At 53.5% G+C, this 16,212-nt stretch overlaps 2 protein-coding genes across 3 annotated transcripts; both read left to right on the plus strand.

The window, feature by feature from the left end:
- Nucleotides 1–4,455: 4,455 nt before the first annotated feature.
- Nucleotides 4,456–8,599, plus strand: LOC145532968 (putative cystatin-16). Of its 2 annotated transcripts, none has more exons than XR_014073732.1 (3): nucleotides 4,456–5,009; nucleotides 6,128–6,441; nucleotides 8,395–8,599. XR_014073732.1 is itself a non-coding variant. In XM_081559198.1 (3 exons), the coding sequence occupies exons 1-3, from the start codon at nucleotides 4,608–4,610 to the stop codon at nucleotides 8,473–8,475; spliced, it is 594 nt and encodes a 197-aa protein (XP_081415324.1). In that variant the 5' UTR covers nucleotides 4,456–4,607; the 3' UTR covers nucleotides 8,476–8,599. The 2 variants fall into 2 exon arrangements, 1 of the variants encoding a protein (XP_081415324.1); XM_081559198.1 differs by having other exon boundaries at nucleotides 6,128–6,238.
- Nucleotides 8,600–11,503: 2,904 nt separating this feature from the next.
- Nucleotides 11,504–15,798, plus strand: LOC145532969 (putative cystatin-15). Its single transcript, XM_081559199.1, has 3 exons — nucleotides 11,504–11,723; nucleotides 14,581–14,691; nucleotides 15,614–15,798. Exons 1-3 carry the CDS (start codon nucleotides 11,517–11,519, stop codon nucleotides 15,692–15,694), a joined length of 399 nt encoding a protein of 132 aa, XP_081415325.1. The 5' UTR covers nucleotides 11,504–11,516; the 3' UTR covers nucleotides 15,695–15,798.
- Nucleotides 15,799–16,212: the final 414 nt, after the last annotated feature.

The following is a 16,212-nucleotide window of genomic DNA, read 5'->3' on the forward strand; positions in this document are numbered from 1 at the left end:
GGATAATTTCTATTGATCTGTCCCCAAGTTCATAAGCCCTTTTTGCTGACATCTTCAGTATGCTCTTGAGCTCACTAATGAGATTTTTATCTTGGTTTTTAAATTTTCCAGGATATCAGTAAAATTCCCATTTGGTTTTTAAGGCTATCTTCTATTTCTTACTAATAGTTCCTACCTTTCCAATCTTTAAAAAGTGCTTACTCCCACTTGGAACTTTCATTTTTTCTTTTGGCCACACAGCATGTGGGATCTTAGTTTCCCAACCAGGGATTGAACCTGGGCCCCCTGCATTGGAAGCACGGAGTCTTAACCATTGGACTGCCAGGGAAGTCCCTGGAATTTTTGTATAATGCCTACTTTAAAGTCTGTCAGATATTTCCAATACCTGAGTTATCTCAGCACTGGCGTCTGTTGATTGTTGTTTTTTTTTTTCCCCCTGAAGAGCTGTAATTTTCTTGGTTCTCTGTATACTGAGTAATCTTGGGTCATATCCTGGATCTTCTGAAAATTGTATTATGAGAGTCTGTATCTTATTTGCGCTCTCTGGGGAATGTTAGTATTTTTGTTTCAGTGGGCGATTCACCCAGCTGCATTCAGGGCGCAAATTCTGACCAGCCTTCTGTGGGCTGTGGTTTCAGGGTCAGGTCAGCTCTGTGTCAGTCCTGAAGGGCTGTGGGTTTGTGCATGCGTGTTTTGCAGGAGCCGGGCTGGCTGGGTGGTGGTCTGTCCCTTCCTTCGTTCACATCTTCCTTGTGCCTTAGGGTTAGAACCACACTCGTGCCATTCAGGTTCACTTTCTTGAGCCCCCATGATCCATCCGGTCCTTTGTGGTTCCGTGGACCTTCCCCTCCTTTCTCGGCTTTGCAAACCCACATCTACACCCAATTCTGGGGCCACAGAGCAGGAGGACAGAGACAGGAAAAAGCAGTGGAGGTTTGTCCCACCACCTTAGAACCACAGCAGCTCTGATCAGAGGGGGAGGTTCTGCTCCTTCAATATTTATGCGGCTGAAGTTCAGCCATCCCTGCTCTGCTGTCTGTTCTGCTGCTGTAGACTGTCTGGGAGCTGGACTAGAAGAGGACCGAGAAGGGAAGAGACAGGATTTCTGCCCCCAACCCTCCCACCCCCCAGAACCCTGGCTTTCAAGCTCCCCGTCTTGCTCCTGGAGGGCTTCTCCTGGAGCTGTCAGTTCAGACCTGGCTACATACACAGGGATGGGCACCCCTGCCCGGCTCCCAGCAGTGATGGGGGAGTGGGAGGTGTGTGTTGGCGGCCCTCCCCAGAACCCGCCCAGAAAGCCCCCATCCTCCCCACTCTCCCCTCGCAGGGGCTGGAGCCAGGGCACGAGACTGGGCCAGTGCCGCCGTCCTGCCCCAGGGCACTGCCAGGTGAGGGACAGGGCCTGCCCCCCTGGGGGACAGAGCAGCAGAGGGGCTCAACCTGCTCTCCAGGCCTCCCACCATGGGGCTCCGCGCTGGCCTGCGCTTCCCTGGCCGCAGGCACATGTGCCCACAGTTGGGATAGGCCGAAGCAGTGGGCAGTGGGAGCAGTTTCCACACAGGATAGATGGGAGCTGGGGACTTGATGCCCTGCTCAGGGGACCGTTCACCCCAAGACATAAGCTCCACACTGTCTTCCAGGCGCCCCAGTGGAATGGAGCCCTGTTGGTCAGTATCACCTGCTCACTGGCATTCCTGGACTGCCTTCCTTTCCCCACAATGCTGCGTGTCCTGGACACTACCAGCACTGTGGGGCCCCCTCTGACGGCCTGGGCACTTTGGCCAGAAATGCCCACATGGAGCTCTGCCCACCTCTCCAAGCGGTGGTGCTGGGCTGCATATAAGGCATCTCCAGCCGCAACAATCTGTGATTCCATCTCCAATCGCCAAGGCTTGTTCTTATTGCTGGATTGGAAGCTCTGGCCCAGGATTTCCTGGGCACACCCCATCCTCTCCCGGTGCAGTTGAGGTCCCTTGGTGCTGGGCCAGACCCGCCCTGCTGGGCTCACCTCTGCTGTTCTGACCTGTCTCCATGTGCCAGGGTGACTGCTGTGCCCCAATCCTGCTGTGTTTTCAAAACTAGTTTTCATCTCAAAGAATCTCCAACTTAGGGGAATGCTGTAATTGCAATGCAAAGACGTGTTTCCCCTGAGAGAGTAGGAGAGTTGGAGAGTAGGTTGCCAACATGATGCCCATCACCCTCAGCATGTGAGTGAGTGATGCCCACACACAAGTGGGTCCTCTTCTCCGACCACGGTGCAACCAAGGGGTCCAGGGTAGAATGCAGAGGCATCCTCTGTTGATGCTCAGACCTGTCAGGGGTCGGGGACAGGCACACACTGCACTTCAGCCACTAACTGGGCACCAGGACGTGGAAGGGCCTGTCCTGCCAGGAGCTCCTGGAGAAAGGGGCGTCTTCATCTCCTTCCATCGGGGCCACTCCTCAGACTTTCACTGACCTCATGACCATGACCTTTCTGCAGGGTCACTATTTTGTAGAGCTTCCTTAAATTTGTGTTTGCCTGATGTGCACAGCAGCCTGGCCACGTGGCACGTGTCCTTCTGGGGGAAGAGAGCAATCTGGGCATCTCTCCTGCCTGTGCCCCCCACCCCACCCCACTGCCCTGAGAAATGGCAAATCTGTTCTCCTAGCAGGTGCCAGGCCAGACATTCTGGTCCCTCTCAACTTCTGAAATAGCAACAGTCAGACCTGCTAAGGGCTAAGGAGTAGGCATGTCCTGTAGTTGTTTAGTTATGGGTCTATCATCCCAGGGTCAAGGTCAGAGGTGTGGGGTGAGGAGGAGGCCTGCTGACCTTGGTCTGCTCCTTGGGCTTTTGTATGGCCTTGCCAGCAGCTCTGTCTTCTCCGGCACCCAGGTTCCCTTCCGTCAAGGTTCCCTATGACACCCACAGTGGTATTTTGCCAGATGGTGGGGAGAAATGCCCCTGAAGAAAAGGTATCTCCTCTGTCTCAACTCGGGGAACAAAACCTAGAGTGTGGTACCTGCCAAAGAGGACTGTGGTGAATATCCCAGGACTTCAGTTGAGACCACGAAGAGCTACATCCTAAGAGTGAAAGTCAACTGGAAATAAATCATTCTCAGAAGCCCTACTTTGAATGTGCAAAGAGATCAAAAAGGTAACAACCTAGAATTCTACAGCCAGAAAAAATATCGCTCAAAAATGAAGGCAAAATAAAAACATTTCAGCCAGCCAAAGAGAAAAGAAATTTCAAAAATTTCAAAAGATTGACATGGTTCAGAGTATGTTTTCTGTTCACAGTAGACAACTGCAATAAAACTTAATGTGATAACCTCTGTGCTGTGCTGTGCTTAGTCGCTCAGTCGTGTCCAACTCTTTGAGACTCCATGGACTGTAGCCTGCCAGGCTACTCTGTCCATGAAATTTTCCAGGCAAGAAAACTGACGTGGGTTGCCATATCCTACTCTAGGGGATCTTCCCCACCCAGGGATCGAACCCACCTCTCTTGAGTCTCCTGTACTGGCAGGCAGATTCTTTACCAGTAGCACCATCTAGGAAGCTCTGAACATACAGCTAAGTGACACTCAATATCAGTAACAGGAGTCATCACAAGTGAGATAAATCCTCTAAATAAAAGAATGTTAGACTGATCTGCTGTTTACCAAGACACATAGTTAATTATTAAGGCGCTATCTGCAAGTAAAAAAATGGATAAAGATACATAATGGAAATGCTAGTGAAAGCATTGCTGGAGTGGCTACTCTGATGTCAGACAAGGCTGACTCCACAGCAAGAGCGTAGCTGGGATGCAAAGGGATCATTAAGGAGAATAAAATGGCCCCACAGCTCTGTTTGTACAAGCAGTTAATGACATTGTCTCAAACGTACACAGTTATGAGAAAAGGAGACTAGACAAATCCACAATTATCATCACAGTGAGAGATTTTAACACCTCTCTCAGTGACGGGCAGAAAAACAGACCCAAACACAAACCTAAACCAAACAAAAATAAAACAAAGTAAAGAGAGTCCAGATGTGGAATGTTTGGTCACACAGGTGATCTGAGATACGTCAATACCTGCTGGAACCTGCTGGAGGTGAGACACATCAATACCTAATGCTGCACCTGAAAAACGCAGAGCATAGTCTTTTCAAGAACCTGTGGAATATTGCTCATAAAACAAACCTCAGCAAGTTTCCAGAAGAGACATAATAGGAAAGCTATTCTCTGACTATAGTGGACGTGAGCTGGAAGTCTGTAAGAGAGAAGACAGCTAGGAGATCAACTACGGTTAGAAGCTCCTATCAGGGCAGTGGGGAGAGCAGCTTCACCTAGACACCCCCGCGCTGGGCTGCACACCCCGTACTCCCCTGGGCTCGCCTGGGGGCTGCTGCTTCCAGCCAAGGTCGCAGGCAGCCTTGGCCACTGCCCAGGAATGGGCTTCCTGGTGCTCCCAGAACCTCACGTGACTCCGGCAGTCCCTGCTTTTATGGCCCTGAGGGCAAATGGGGGACTCAGGGCCCAGCAAGAGTGGGACACTCTCAGGATGAAGCCCTGGAAATGAGGGGGACAGAGCCTGCTGGGTGCAAGTTCCTACCTTCAAGGTTTATGTGACCGAGGAGGGAATGCGACCCCCTACTTGGCCTCTGTTTGGTGCCCACAGGAGAGACTGGCCGGGGATGCTGCAGAAGGGCTGGGCAGAGGCCCCCTCGAAGCAGGAGGCTGGCAGCACAGGGCTGCAGGGGGTATGGGCTGTGAAGGGCGCCCCTGCCCAGAGACCACCCCCGCACCCCTGTCAGCTGTCTATTGGGCTGAGGCCAAACAGAGAGTTTCTGAAGGCAACTCTGCTTCTGGGGCTTGCTGTCCTGGGCATTCATGTCTGGGCCATTCAAATGGAATTTGTAGACATTAGTAAGGACCTTGATTATTTTGTGGTGTCTGTGGAGTTCGCCGTGGCTTGGTTCAACAGTGGCAATACCGAGGAGCAGGTCTACAAGCTGCTGGACGTGAGGCGAGCCCAGCAAAAGGTGAGTAGCCATCATGGGCCTGGGTTGTGAAACGGCTCACCCCGAGCTGGCCTCGGTGAGCGGGGCTCTGATGAGAGGGTCCCCCACCACACATACTCCTGAAGGGACTGGAGGCGGCCCCCTTCCTGCACAGATGACCCTGGCTTCCTTCACATGCCCTCATTTCCTGACTGGCTGGCCCTTCCCTGGGTTGAGTCCAAGCCCTGGACTCAGGGAGGCCAAGGGCCCCTTGAGGATCACTGTGGCCACTGCTGGCCCTCATCTCTCCTAATCTCATCCTCACCCGGGGTCTAGCTGCAGTGCAAGGGGCTGGGCTTGTGTGTGTGTTTGTGTGTGTGTGTGTTTGTGTGTGTGTGTGTTTATGGCTGGTGCCTTCAGCTACAGGCATTTCTGAATCCTTAAGGAAGTCAGCTTTCTACACAATTGCAGGTCAGTGCCATGGAGGCGTGTTCCTCCCTGGTGAGGTTGCTGGCTACATCCTTTTTTGTGTCTGAGTTCTTCCAAGTTCTCACCACCTCTCTGTAGGGGACAAGATTCTGTCCCGTGATGACTTCTTAGAGAAGCTGATGGACACAGAGCAGCACCCGGGTCAAAAACATACACCTGGATGAAGGCTTGCCCTCGGGTGTTGAGCCCCTGGGTGCCCCAGGAGAAATGGAGGGTCCAGCCCCAGGCCTCTGTCCTGGTCTGGATGTTTCCCCCTGAGGGACAGCATGGCCAGACAGAGGCTCAGTGGACGAGAACTTCCGGCCCCCTCCCTAGAAGGAGCCATGCGATGCCCTCGTGTGTCGGCTGATACAATTGAGAGCTAGGGGAGGTCAGATGTGCTGTGTGTGTACTGTCAGCACCGGCTCCTCTGTCCCATGACACCCCCCCAGCCGCTGCCCCGCCATTGCCATGGACTGGTGATATGCCTCCCGGGTCCCAGTCGTCAGGAGGAGTGAGATAGGGAAGTGTCCAGGGCTGCTGGAGCCACACTCAGGGGTGTCCTTGGGTTAGTATGTTCTTGTAGAGAAATTGCACATAGGTATGTGTCCTACTCATACACATAGTCTAGTCTTTTGCCCACTTTTCTACTGGATTCTCTACCTTTCTGTTTTCTAATTTCTCCTCGACAGAGCTGGACAATGATATATTTAATGGACCTGGACCTGGGCCGCACGATTTGTAAGAAACACGATGAAGGCATTGACAACTGCCCCCTGCAAGAAAGCCCAGGAAAGAGAAAGGTTTGAGAATGAAAACTACCCAAAGCATCACAAATCTGAGGCAGAAAAAATCATATCTAAGAGGGCGTGTTGCCAAAATCTTGGCTCTCTGTGCCCCAGTGCCAAGCAGAATTATGGAGAAAGAAAGAATGGCTTTATTATTTTGCCAGGCAATGGGGGAACACAGAAGGCTAGCACCTCAAAAACTGTGCCCCCTCTCCCTGGTAAGTAGGGAAAAGTTATATAGTCAAGCAGGAGTATAGGATAAGGATGAAGGAAGTGACAGTCTTGTATTCTTTCTTCTGCAGTTTCCAAAGGGAGGGCTTGCTGACAAGGTCAGGGCGTGTGCAGGATCCCAGGCAGTCATCTCCTAACCTCCATGAGCCTCTGCCTCAGGTGGTTTCGGGGCTGCCTCTCCTTTGATTAGCAACAGTTCTGCCCTTTGGGCTTCCCCAGTGGCTCAGATGGTAAAGAATGTGCCTGCAATGCCAGAGACTTGGATTTGATCCCTGGAACAGAAAGATCACCTAGAGAAGGGAATAGCTACCCACTCCAGTATTCTTGCCTGGAGAATACCATGGACAGAGAAGCCTGGTGGGCTACAGTCCATGGGGTAGCAGAGTCAGACACGACTGTGCAGCTAACACTTTCACTGCCTTTAATAACTCCCTTATTTCCCATACAGAGCATTGATTCTTCTGGTGACCAAGAAATCCTTCTGGAACACCAGCCACCTACCTGGAGGTGGCATCAGGTCTCACAGGTTAAAGGCTGAAGTCCCTGAGACACCTGTCTCCCATTCAGATACCAGTTGCTCACAATTTCTGTCCAATTTGACCACACATCAGGGGTTCCCATCTCCCCCTCTTCAGGCTTGATTAATTTGCTGGAGTGAGCTGCAGAACTCAGGGAATAATTAGGTTTCCTGTCTTATTAAAAGATACAGTGAAAGGACACAGGTGAGCAGCCAGATGCAGAGACACCCAGGACGAGGTGGGGGAGGGTCCTGAGCACAGGCGCTTTGGAGGATTGAGGTGCGTCACCCCCTATATAAGGATGTGGTCACCCACACGGGTGCTCTGAATCTCAGTCAGGATTTGGGGGGAGGCTTCCTCCATAGGCATGACTATCTCTAGCTCCATCGGTGGGTTTTTCTGGTGACCAGTCCCCGTCCAGGAGCCCACCAGAGTAACCTCAGTAGAACAGAACATGCTCCTGGAGTTCTTATCACTTAGAAATTTACAAGGGATTCAGACGCTCTGTGCCAGGAATCTGGGCAGAGACCACTATGTCTATTTTCTTTACCTCACAGAAGGCTTCAAGGAGGGGGCTTAGGAAAGTCATCAAGGTTGACCCTGGACAGAATGATGAGTCCAGACCCCTCCTCTCCAGGTCCCAGGGCTCCCCCTGCATAGAGATGCTCCCAGCTCAGGAGCAAGCTGGGCCCTGTGCTCACAGCCCGGCTGGCCCATCAAAGACCCCCAAGACCCCCTTGAGCCCTTCCCTCCAGGATGGAGGCTCCCCAGCCTCCAGCATCCCATGAACTTGAGTCCAAGCAGATGCAGTTCTCCCTGTGGGCCTCTCCTTCCTCTGCTCCGATTCTTCTGGACGGGAGGACTGATTAGTTAGCTGGTCTCTCCCGCCCTCTTCCTGGTCTCCTGTGTGGCAAGGACGAGTCTCGGTCAATCAGTCTTCATGTCATCACCCTATGGACTGACATCTGGTCAACTGGACTGAGACCTTGGAGATGGGTCTCAGTCAGGGAGATGCCCTCAGTGGGACTGGGGTCTCTCTGGAGTCAGCCTTGGGAGCTGCCTCCCCTGGGGTGGGTTTGCAGCCGCTGCTGGGTGGGTGGATGTCACCTGAACCGTCTCCTGGGCAGGCTGCGGGATCCCCGGGAGCTCACTGGGCAGAACCCTTCAGGCATCGCGTGCCCTGGGGGAGAGGACCCTGAGGGGCAGGTGATGGTCCTGCCAGGCACCCTCTCAGGAGCTCCCAGCCTTGATCATGGAGAGCTGAGCTCCAGAGCCCAGCCCCAGGCTACTGTTTGATTCTGCTTTTCTTTCCTCTTTAGTTTTTTAATATACCTTGAGCTCCTGTTAAATCCTTCCTGCACCCTCATTGTTACATCGTTCTTATTTTATGTCTTACATAGAATTACTTTTTTTTTTTTTCAGGTGAACTGCACTTTCATTGTGGACTCACGGCCCTGGTTTACCCAGTTCACCCTCTTGAACAGCACCTGCCAGCAGATATAGGGGAATGAGCTCCGGACTTCCACAGCAGGTCCTCTTCCCCTGAAGAGTGAGGGTCTGGAGTCCTAGGTCTGCATGGCACCAGGGGAATTAAAGGCATCTCAGAACATGTTCTGGGTCCCTGTCAGTTTTGCCTTCTCTCTGATGATTTATTTCCATGGATGTTGCTGCCAATGTTGAGCGATGGAGAATTTATCATTGGTCTCACCTTGGTTGCAGATGCAGGTACTGAGTTAATCAAACTCCTCTGATCATGGGAGGTTGCCCTTCCTGGTTCCTGCAGGGCCCTCATGGTTAGTGTGCATATACATTCATTCATTCATATATTCTTCATTGTCTATCATCTGTCCATCCATGCATCTACGCATCTATCCCTTCACTCATCCATATAGTCAGGCATCCATTCATCTTTTCATCATCCATGCATCCATCCATCCATCCATCCAGGCATACATCCATCCTCCTATCATCCACTCTTTTGTCCATTCACCCTCCAATCCCTCCAGCTTCCATCCATTCCACTCAAAAGGAATCCGGACAGTTTTTCCAGGTGACAGCCACCTGTGTCCCTTCTATGTCCATCTCTGAGGCCAGACTCACAGTAGATAGTCCTTCTGGGGTGGAGTGGGGGAGGATGCCCAGGCACAGGGGTGGGAAGTGGGTGACTAAGATGACGGAAGGCTCTCAGTGGATCCCCATCAGGGCATCTGCCTTGGAGCTCATTGACAGATGAGAAAGTCTTCTCAAGGTCTCTGGGGATGGCTCAGAAGATGGTAGCTCCAGTACCCCCTCCCCACCCTCTCCCTCACCCTTGTGTTCCTCCATAGGAGCCCAGCCTGTCTTCCAAGCCTATCAACACAGAATCACTAGCCCTGGGACCGGCCTGGAGGCTCCGAGGGATGGGGGCGTGGGGGCCCGACTGGGACAGAGAGGACTTCAGAGGAATAGGCTCAGGGGTCTTCCCTCTGCCTTTTGAGTTTGGGCATCTGATTTGCATGTCCATGGTCGTTGGTCCCTTTCCTGGCTGGCCGATACCCACGATGAGGCCGTAAGCACTGGTGAGAGAGACCCCCCTCTGCCCTGTCCCCCAGCTCTGGGCAACTCCATGGGCACAGCTAGCCGGAGTCAGCTTTGGTCCTTTGGTACCTGTGTTTTGGATTTCTACATCTCCCCACAATTTGATAAGGGCAAGTACAAACTGATAGGAGTGGGAATGTGGTCAGCCAAGCTTCCTTTGAGGGTACCTGGGCTCAGAGGGATGGAGCCATTGTTTGCGGGCCCTGGGCTGGACAAGTCTAGCCTCACCTCCCGTTTCCCATCAGAGGTTCTTTGTCCTGCTCTTTTCAGCTGTGCTGTGGTCTGAGCTCAGATACACCTGACTATACCAGGGGGCTTTGCACTTGTCCCTGTCTCTGTGTCATGGCGCTTAGCATTCAGACCCAGCTGCGAGGCGACTGTAAGCCCACCACGAGCCTCCGGGCGGGGGTGGGGACACCAGGGTTCGAGTGCAGGTGACTAATGCTGACTGCAGCCTCCGTCTGCTGGTTGTAGCTCTAAACACGTACAGGATCAGAAACAAGGCCTTTGGGAAACTGATGTCACAGCTTTGCTTGGTTAGGGAAATTACAAGAGGTCTCTCCGGTGTAGGGGTCATCCCTTCTCCTGGTCTCCGGAGAAGTAAAGCCACAAGGGACAGAACCAGAGGGAGAACGGTCAGATTCCTGGTCCAGGGAAGAGTGAAAGCACTGTCTTAACGGCTGACAGACAGCTCACAAGGTGAAAGCCAGATGATATTTACAAAAGTGTAAGAAATCATCTAACAAATTTGATTTGAAGTATTGTGGACACTTGAAGGTACTCCATGGGACATCCAGTTTGTTTGGCTAGGCAGCCTGCGGGGACCTTACCCTGACACAAGCCCCCAATATGAGCACAGGCCTGAGAGGACAAATAAAAGGCCCGATGCAACTTCCCCCAAAGGCTTCCCTGCCCCTGTACCCGCCTTAGGTAAGACCCCTGTAGAGCTTTCCGGAACCTGCTCTCTTGGTTTGAGTTGACCAATCTGGCCTTAGCCGGGAGTTCAAGGCCTCCAGTGAAGGTGTGCACATCTTGCTCTGTGTTTGCACCCCCAGTCATGACCCTCCCCACCAACCCCCAACAGCGTGGGCCCTGCTGGTACCTCGTCCAGAGCCTGAGACAAGGAAACGTCTCTGTTTCAGTTTCTCTGTGGTCTCTTCGGAGCCATGGCTCGCTGCCAAGCACCCCAGGCTGCACCTCAGTGTTGATTTGACAAATGAATAATGGTTGCACAGACTATCCACCAGTGGCCACAGAGCACACGTTCTTTTTGAGCTGATAGAACATTAATCCAAATTCAACGTATTCTAATCCTGACGTTTCCCAGCCCCTGACCCCCTCTTGGCTGCCATTCATGTCCTTTCCAGCAGGGCGCCTGCCTTGGCTGGCTTCCCCGTGGCTCACAGACATTAGAAGCCCCCTCCCCAGTGCCTAGCATGGCCCCAGGGCAAGGAGGTCCGCAGATATGGGAGGTGGAGAGGACACTACCCCAGCCCACACACTGCCCATCACTGTACATTCCAGATGCTTCCTGAGGTCGTGGGCTGTATCCAAGGTCAGAGGTAGATCCGGTTTGACCCTCAGCTGCCCAGGACTCAGGATCCGCCAGTATCCATAAGCGCTCCTATGACTCTGCCCGTCCTGGGGTGCACTACAGTGAGGGCAATCCCAGAGGGCTCGAGAGCCTCACCCAGACCCTACTGAGGCTGGTCTGAAGCTGCCCTAGAGATGAGGGGTAACAGAGCCTGTGGGTCCCTGGTGCCCAAGGCTTATTTGACAAGGGGTGGAAACTGGGACATCCCCCCAGCCCCGCCCCCAGATCTGTTTCCCATCTGGTGATGATGGGAGGGTCAGAGGGGAGGAACTGGGCAGAGGGCCCGGTGGACAGCACAGCGCTGTGCCGGGCTGGGCGGTGCTGGGTGGGGAGCTGAGGAGGATGGCCTCCCGAACACTCGGCCTCCAGAACGATGCTGGACAACATGTTCCGGAAGCTGCCTCTGCTCCTGGGGCTTCTTGCTCTGGGGCCTCATGTCTGCAGCTCGAAGTTTGAGGACGTCGGGAAGAGAGACAAAGACTTCAGCCTATGTGTGGAGTTTGCTGTGCACCACTTCAATGAGCACCAACAGGACGAAAATGCGTACAAGCTGCTGTGGGTTGGGCGGAGTCAACGCAAGGTGAGGGCGAGGGGAGTGGGGGAAGGCATGGAGGTGGGAGCGGAGGGAGCTTGGGGAGGGGGAGAGACCCTCCCCATGGCCCCACCTTTTCCCTGAAGTCAGGCCCCGGGGTGGGGGTGGCGGGTCTGTGGCTGCATGGATCCTTCGTTTGGTCAGTGTTAGTCACTCAGCTGTGTCCGACTCTTTGCGACCCCATGGACTGTAGCCCGCCAGGGTCTCCTGTCTATGGGATTCTCCAGGCAAAAATACTGGAGTGGGTTGCCATGACCTCCTCCACAGGATCTACCCAACCAAGGTCTCCCACGTTGTAGGCAGATTCTTTACCGTCTGAGCCACCGGGGAAGCTGTCATTTGGTCAAGGATGTTTAAAAATACAAACTTCCATTAGAAGGACTCCAAGGTTCCAATATATTTGCTGAATACTTGGAGTAGGGGAGAGAAGGAGAGGGAAGCAGAAGGCCAGGCGAGAAGGGAGATGAATGGGGGCAGCACCCCAACTTCAAAGTCCAGGAAGGAGCAACATTGCAGAGTCGACTGTGGGCCTAGGCCGCCAGGCTCACGGACCAGCTGCTGGGCTGAGGCACCTTGTGGAGCAGACCGCCGTGGATCCTGGGTCGGGAAGATCCCCTGGAGAAGGGCATGGTGACCCACTCCAGTACTCTTGCCTGGAGAATACCATGGACAGAGGAGCCTGGCAGGCTACAGTCCATTGGGTCTCAAAGAGTCGGACACAAGTGAGCCACTAACACTGACCAAATGAAGGATCTCTTGCCCTTTCATCCAGACCACGCATCCACCATCCCTACCCCGGGGCCTGACTTCAGGGTAAAGGTAGGGCCATGGGGAGTCTCTCCTCCTCCCCAAGCCCCCTCCAGGCCTGAGGGAGGGAGTGGAGATAGCAGATCCTGCTCTCCTGGGGCTGTTACCCTGGTGATGAGAGCAATCAAGCCCCAAGTTCTCAGATGAGACAGTTGAAGAGGTGGACAAGAGCAGTCAGTGCAGGACCACAGGCCTGTGGGGAGGGTGGTGTGGGGGGCAGAAGAGCCTTTTTGAAGACTGGCATTCCTGGGAGGACCCACTTGAAGGTTTGGGGATAAGAAGGATGGGGAACTCCAGAGAGGGCCTTGGACCAGGAGGAGCCGTGAGTGCCTGCAGGGCCAGGCTGTGGTCTGTGGGTCTGTGTCCCAGAGAAGGGGGTGTGGGGAGGGGGTGGGGGCTTGCTGGGTGTGGGTGTGTTGGAGGCCGATCAGGATGTTCCCCTCAGAGTATCAGGGACTTGGAAAAGAGGTTGCTCAGCTTTGTCCAGCATCTCTCTGGACACTGTGGGAGCAGTGGGTGTTTCAGCCTGGGTGCAAGCTGGGATCATGGTGCAGGAGCCCTGCCCTGGTCTCCGGATAACAGAGAAGAGCTGGCTCCTGAGTCTGCCTGGAGCTTGATGTGGAGTATGGGTCGGGGGTCAGGCGTAGACCCCAGGTCATTGTGCTGAACAGATGGGCAGATGGCACAGAGAGGGGCGGGGGAGACAGGAAGAAGGTCAGGTATCCCCGAGGCAGCCTGGGAAGGTCAGGAAGGCTGTGGTTACAGAGCATCAGGGTGAGGAAGAGGGGAGCGTGGTGTCCTGAGCACTCGGCCGGGCAGCACTTTCCCACTGATGTGCATTGCTCCCCCACCCGTACCCTTTGTCTGGAGTAACTGTTTTCCAGCCTTTCTGAGTCCAGACCCAAGCCTGACACCAGATGGCCAGCCCCGAGCTGGCCTGGGTCAGCAGTGCTCTGACGGGATGGTCCTCTCCTACACAGACAGCCCCGGCTTCCCTCACATGCCCTCATTTCCTGACCAGCTGGTCCTTCCCTGGCTTGAGTCCCAGCCCCAGACTTGGCAAGGCCAAGGGCCCCTCAAGCATCCGTGTGGTCACTGCTGCCCCCAATCTGTCCTAAACCTGTCCTTGCCTGGGGTCCAGCCACAGTGCAAGAAACTGGGTGTGTGTGTGTGTGTGTGTGTGTGTGTGTGTGTGTGTGTGTGTTGGGAGGTGGGCTGCATCAGCTGCAGGCATTCCTGTACCCCTCAGGAAGCCAGTTTTCTAGACATTTCCAGGTTAGTACCCTAGACGCATATTCCTCCCTGGGGAGGTTTCTGGCTACATCCCTCTCCATGTTTGAGTTCTACTGAGTTCTCACCACCTCTCCATAAGAGATGAGATTCTATCTCGTGATGACTTCTTAGAGAAGCTGATGAATACACAGAGCAGCACCCAGGTCACAAACATCCACCTGGATGAAGGTTTGCCAGGTGAGCCCTTGGGTGTCACATCTGCCCCAGGAGAGAGGGAACATCCATCCCCTGGGCCCCATCCTGGTCTAGATGTTGCCCCCTAAAGGGACAGCATGGCTCTGACAGAGCTCAGCAGATGAGCATTTTTGGCCCCCTGCCTAGAAGGAGCCGTTTGATGCCCTCCGGGTGTCTGGATAATGTGATTGAGAGCTGGGTTATGCCAGGTGTGCTGTGCGTGTACTGTCAGTGCCAGGGCCCTTCGTCCTGGAACCCCCCCCCAATGCCATGTGCTGGTGAGGCGGCTCCTGGGTGCCAACCATCAGGAGGAGCGAGGCAGGGGAAATTCCAGGGCTGTGGGAGCTGCACTCAGGGGCATCTTTTTATAAGAAAATAGAGATTTAGGATGAAAAAGAAAAATAATATATAAACTGATAATAAAAAAATAAGAAAATGCACCTAGGCTTGTCCCAGTTGATACATATGTGTGCATTCACACCGTTTGCCCATTTTCTATCTGATTCTCTGTGCTTTTCTCATTACTGCAAAGTATGTATTCACAGAAGTTTCTACAATCTCCCTTTGACAGAAGTACACTTGGACGTATTTAATGGACCTGAACCTGGGCCGCACAATCTGTAAAAAACACGACGAAGACATCGACAACTGCCGCTTGCAGGAAGGCTCAGAAGGGAGAAAGGTTTGAGAGTAAAATCAACCCAAAGCATCACAAATCTTCAGAGAATGAAAAAGAATGTCAAGGAGGGTCTGTGAGGAGGCTTAGAAGGCATCAGTGTTCACCCTGGGACAGAATGCAGGGTCCAGGCCCTTCCCTGCCAGGTCCCAGGGCTCCCCGTGCACAGAGATGCTCCCAGCTCAGCAGCAAGCTGGGCCCTGTGCTCACAGCCTGGCTGGCCCACTAGAGACTCTTCAGACCCCCTTGGGCACTTCCCGCCAGGATGGAGGCTCCCCAGCCTCCAGCTTCCTATGAACTTGGGTCCAGCAGATGCAGTTCTCCCTGTGGGCCTCGCCTTCCTCTGCTCCGATTCTTCTGGACGGGAGGACAAATTAGTTAGCTGGTCGCTCCCGCCCTCCTCCTGGTCTCCTGGGTGGCAAGGACGAGTCTCGGTCAATCAGTCCTCGTGTCATCACCCTATGGGCTGACGTCTGGTCAATTGGACTGAGACCTTGGAGATGGGTCTCGGTCAGGGTGATGCCCTCAGTGGGACTGGGGTCTCTCTGGAGTCAGCTTTGGAGCCTCCTCTCCTGGGGTGGGTTTGCAGCCACTGCTGTGTGTGTGGGAGTCACCTGAACCATCTCCTGGGCAGGCTGCGGGCTCCCCGGGAGCTCACTGGGCAGAACCCTTCAGGCATTGCGTGCCCTGGGGGAGAGGACCCTGAGGGGCAGGTGATGGTCCTGCCAGGCACCCTCTCAGGAGCTCCCAGCCTTGATCATGGAGAGCTGAGCTCCAGAGCCCAGCCCCAGGCTACTGTTTGATTCTGCTTTTCTTTCCTCTTTAGTTTTTTAATATACCTTGAGCTCCTGTTAAGTCCTTCCTGCACCCTCATTGTTACATTGTTCTTATTTTATGTCTTACATAGAATTACTTTTTTTTTTTTCAGGTGAACTGCACTTTCATTGTGAACTCGCGGCCCTGGTTTACCCAGTTCACCCTCTTGAACAGCACCTGCCAGCAGATATAGGGGAACGAGCTCCAGACTCCCACGGCAGGTCCTTTCCTCCTGAAGGGTGAGGGTCTGGAGTCCTAGGTCTGCATGGTACCAGGAATTAAAGGCATCTCAGAACACGTTCTGGGTCCCTGTCAGTTTTGCCTTCTCTCTGATGATTTATTTCCATGGATGTTGCTGCCAATGTTGAGTGATGGAGAATTTATCATTGGTCTCATGTTGGTTGCAGGGGCAGGTACTAAGTTAATCAAACTCCTCTGCTCACAGAAGGTTGTCCTTCATGGGTCCGACAAGGTCCTTGGGATTGGTGTTGTATATTCATTCATTCATATATCCTTCATTTGTCTATCACCTGTCCATTCATGCCTGCTTCCATCCATCCATTTATTCATCCTTCCATTCATCTATCTACGCACCCATTCACTCATCCAGCCATCGTTCCATGTATCTATCCAGCCACGCATTCATCCATCCTTGCATCATCCATGTTTTCATCCATCCATCCTTCCTTCCATTATCCATTCTTCCATTCT

The sequence above is a fragment of the Giraffa tippelskirchi genome, chromosome 13, assembly GCF_054371585.1.
Source record: "Giraffa tippelskirchi isolate mGirTip1 chromosome 13, T2T-mGirTip1v1.2.pri, whole genome shotgun sequence".
Lineage (NCBI taxonomy): Eukaryota > Metazoa > Chordata > Mammalia > Artiodactyla > Giraffidae > Giraffa > Giraffa tippelskirchi.

Bases quoted from the DNA above. Each gene is read 5' to 3' on its own strand.
- LOC145532968 (XM_081559198.1), top strand. From the start codon at position 4,608: ATGCGACCCCCTACTTGGCCTCTGTTTGGTGCCCACAGGAGAGACTGG. The intron at 5,010-6,127 runs GTGAGTAGCCAT...TCTCCTCGACAG, and splicing joins TGAGGCGAGCCCAGCAAAAG to AGCTGGACAATGATATATTT. The intron at 6,239-8,394 runs GTTTGAGAATGA...TTTTTTTTTCAG, and splicing joins AAAGCCCAGGAAAGAGAAAG to GTGAACTGCACTTTCATTGT.
- LOC145532969 (XM_081559199.1), top strand. From the start codon at position 11,517: ATGCTGGACAACATGTTCCGGAAGCTGCCTCTGCTCCTGGGGCTTCTT. The intron at 11,724-14,580 runs GTGAGGGCGAGG...TCCCTTTGACAG, and splicing joins TTGGGCGGAGTCAACGCAAG to AAGTACACTTGGACGTATTT. The intron at 14,692-15,613 runs GTTTGAGAGTAA...TTTTTTTTTCAG, and splicing joins AAGGCTCAGAAGGGAGAAAG to GTGAACTGCACTTTCATTGT.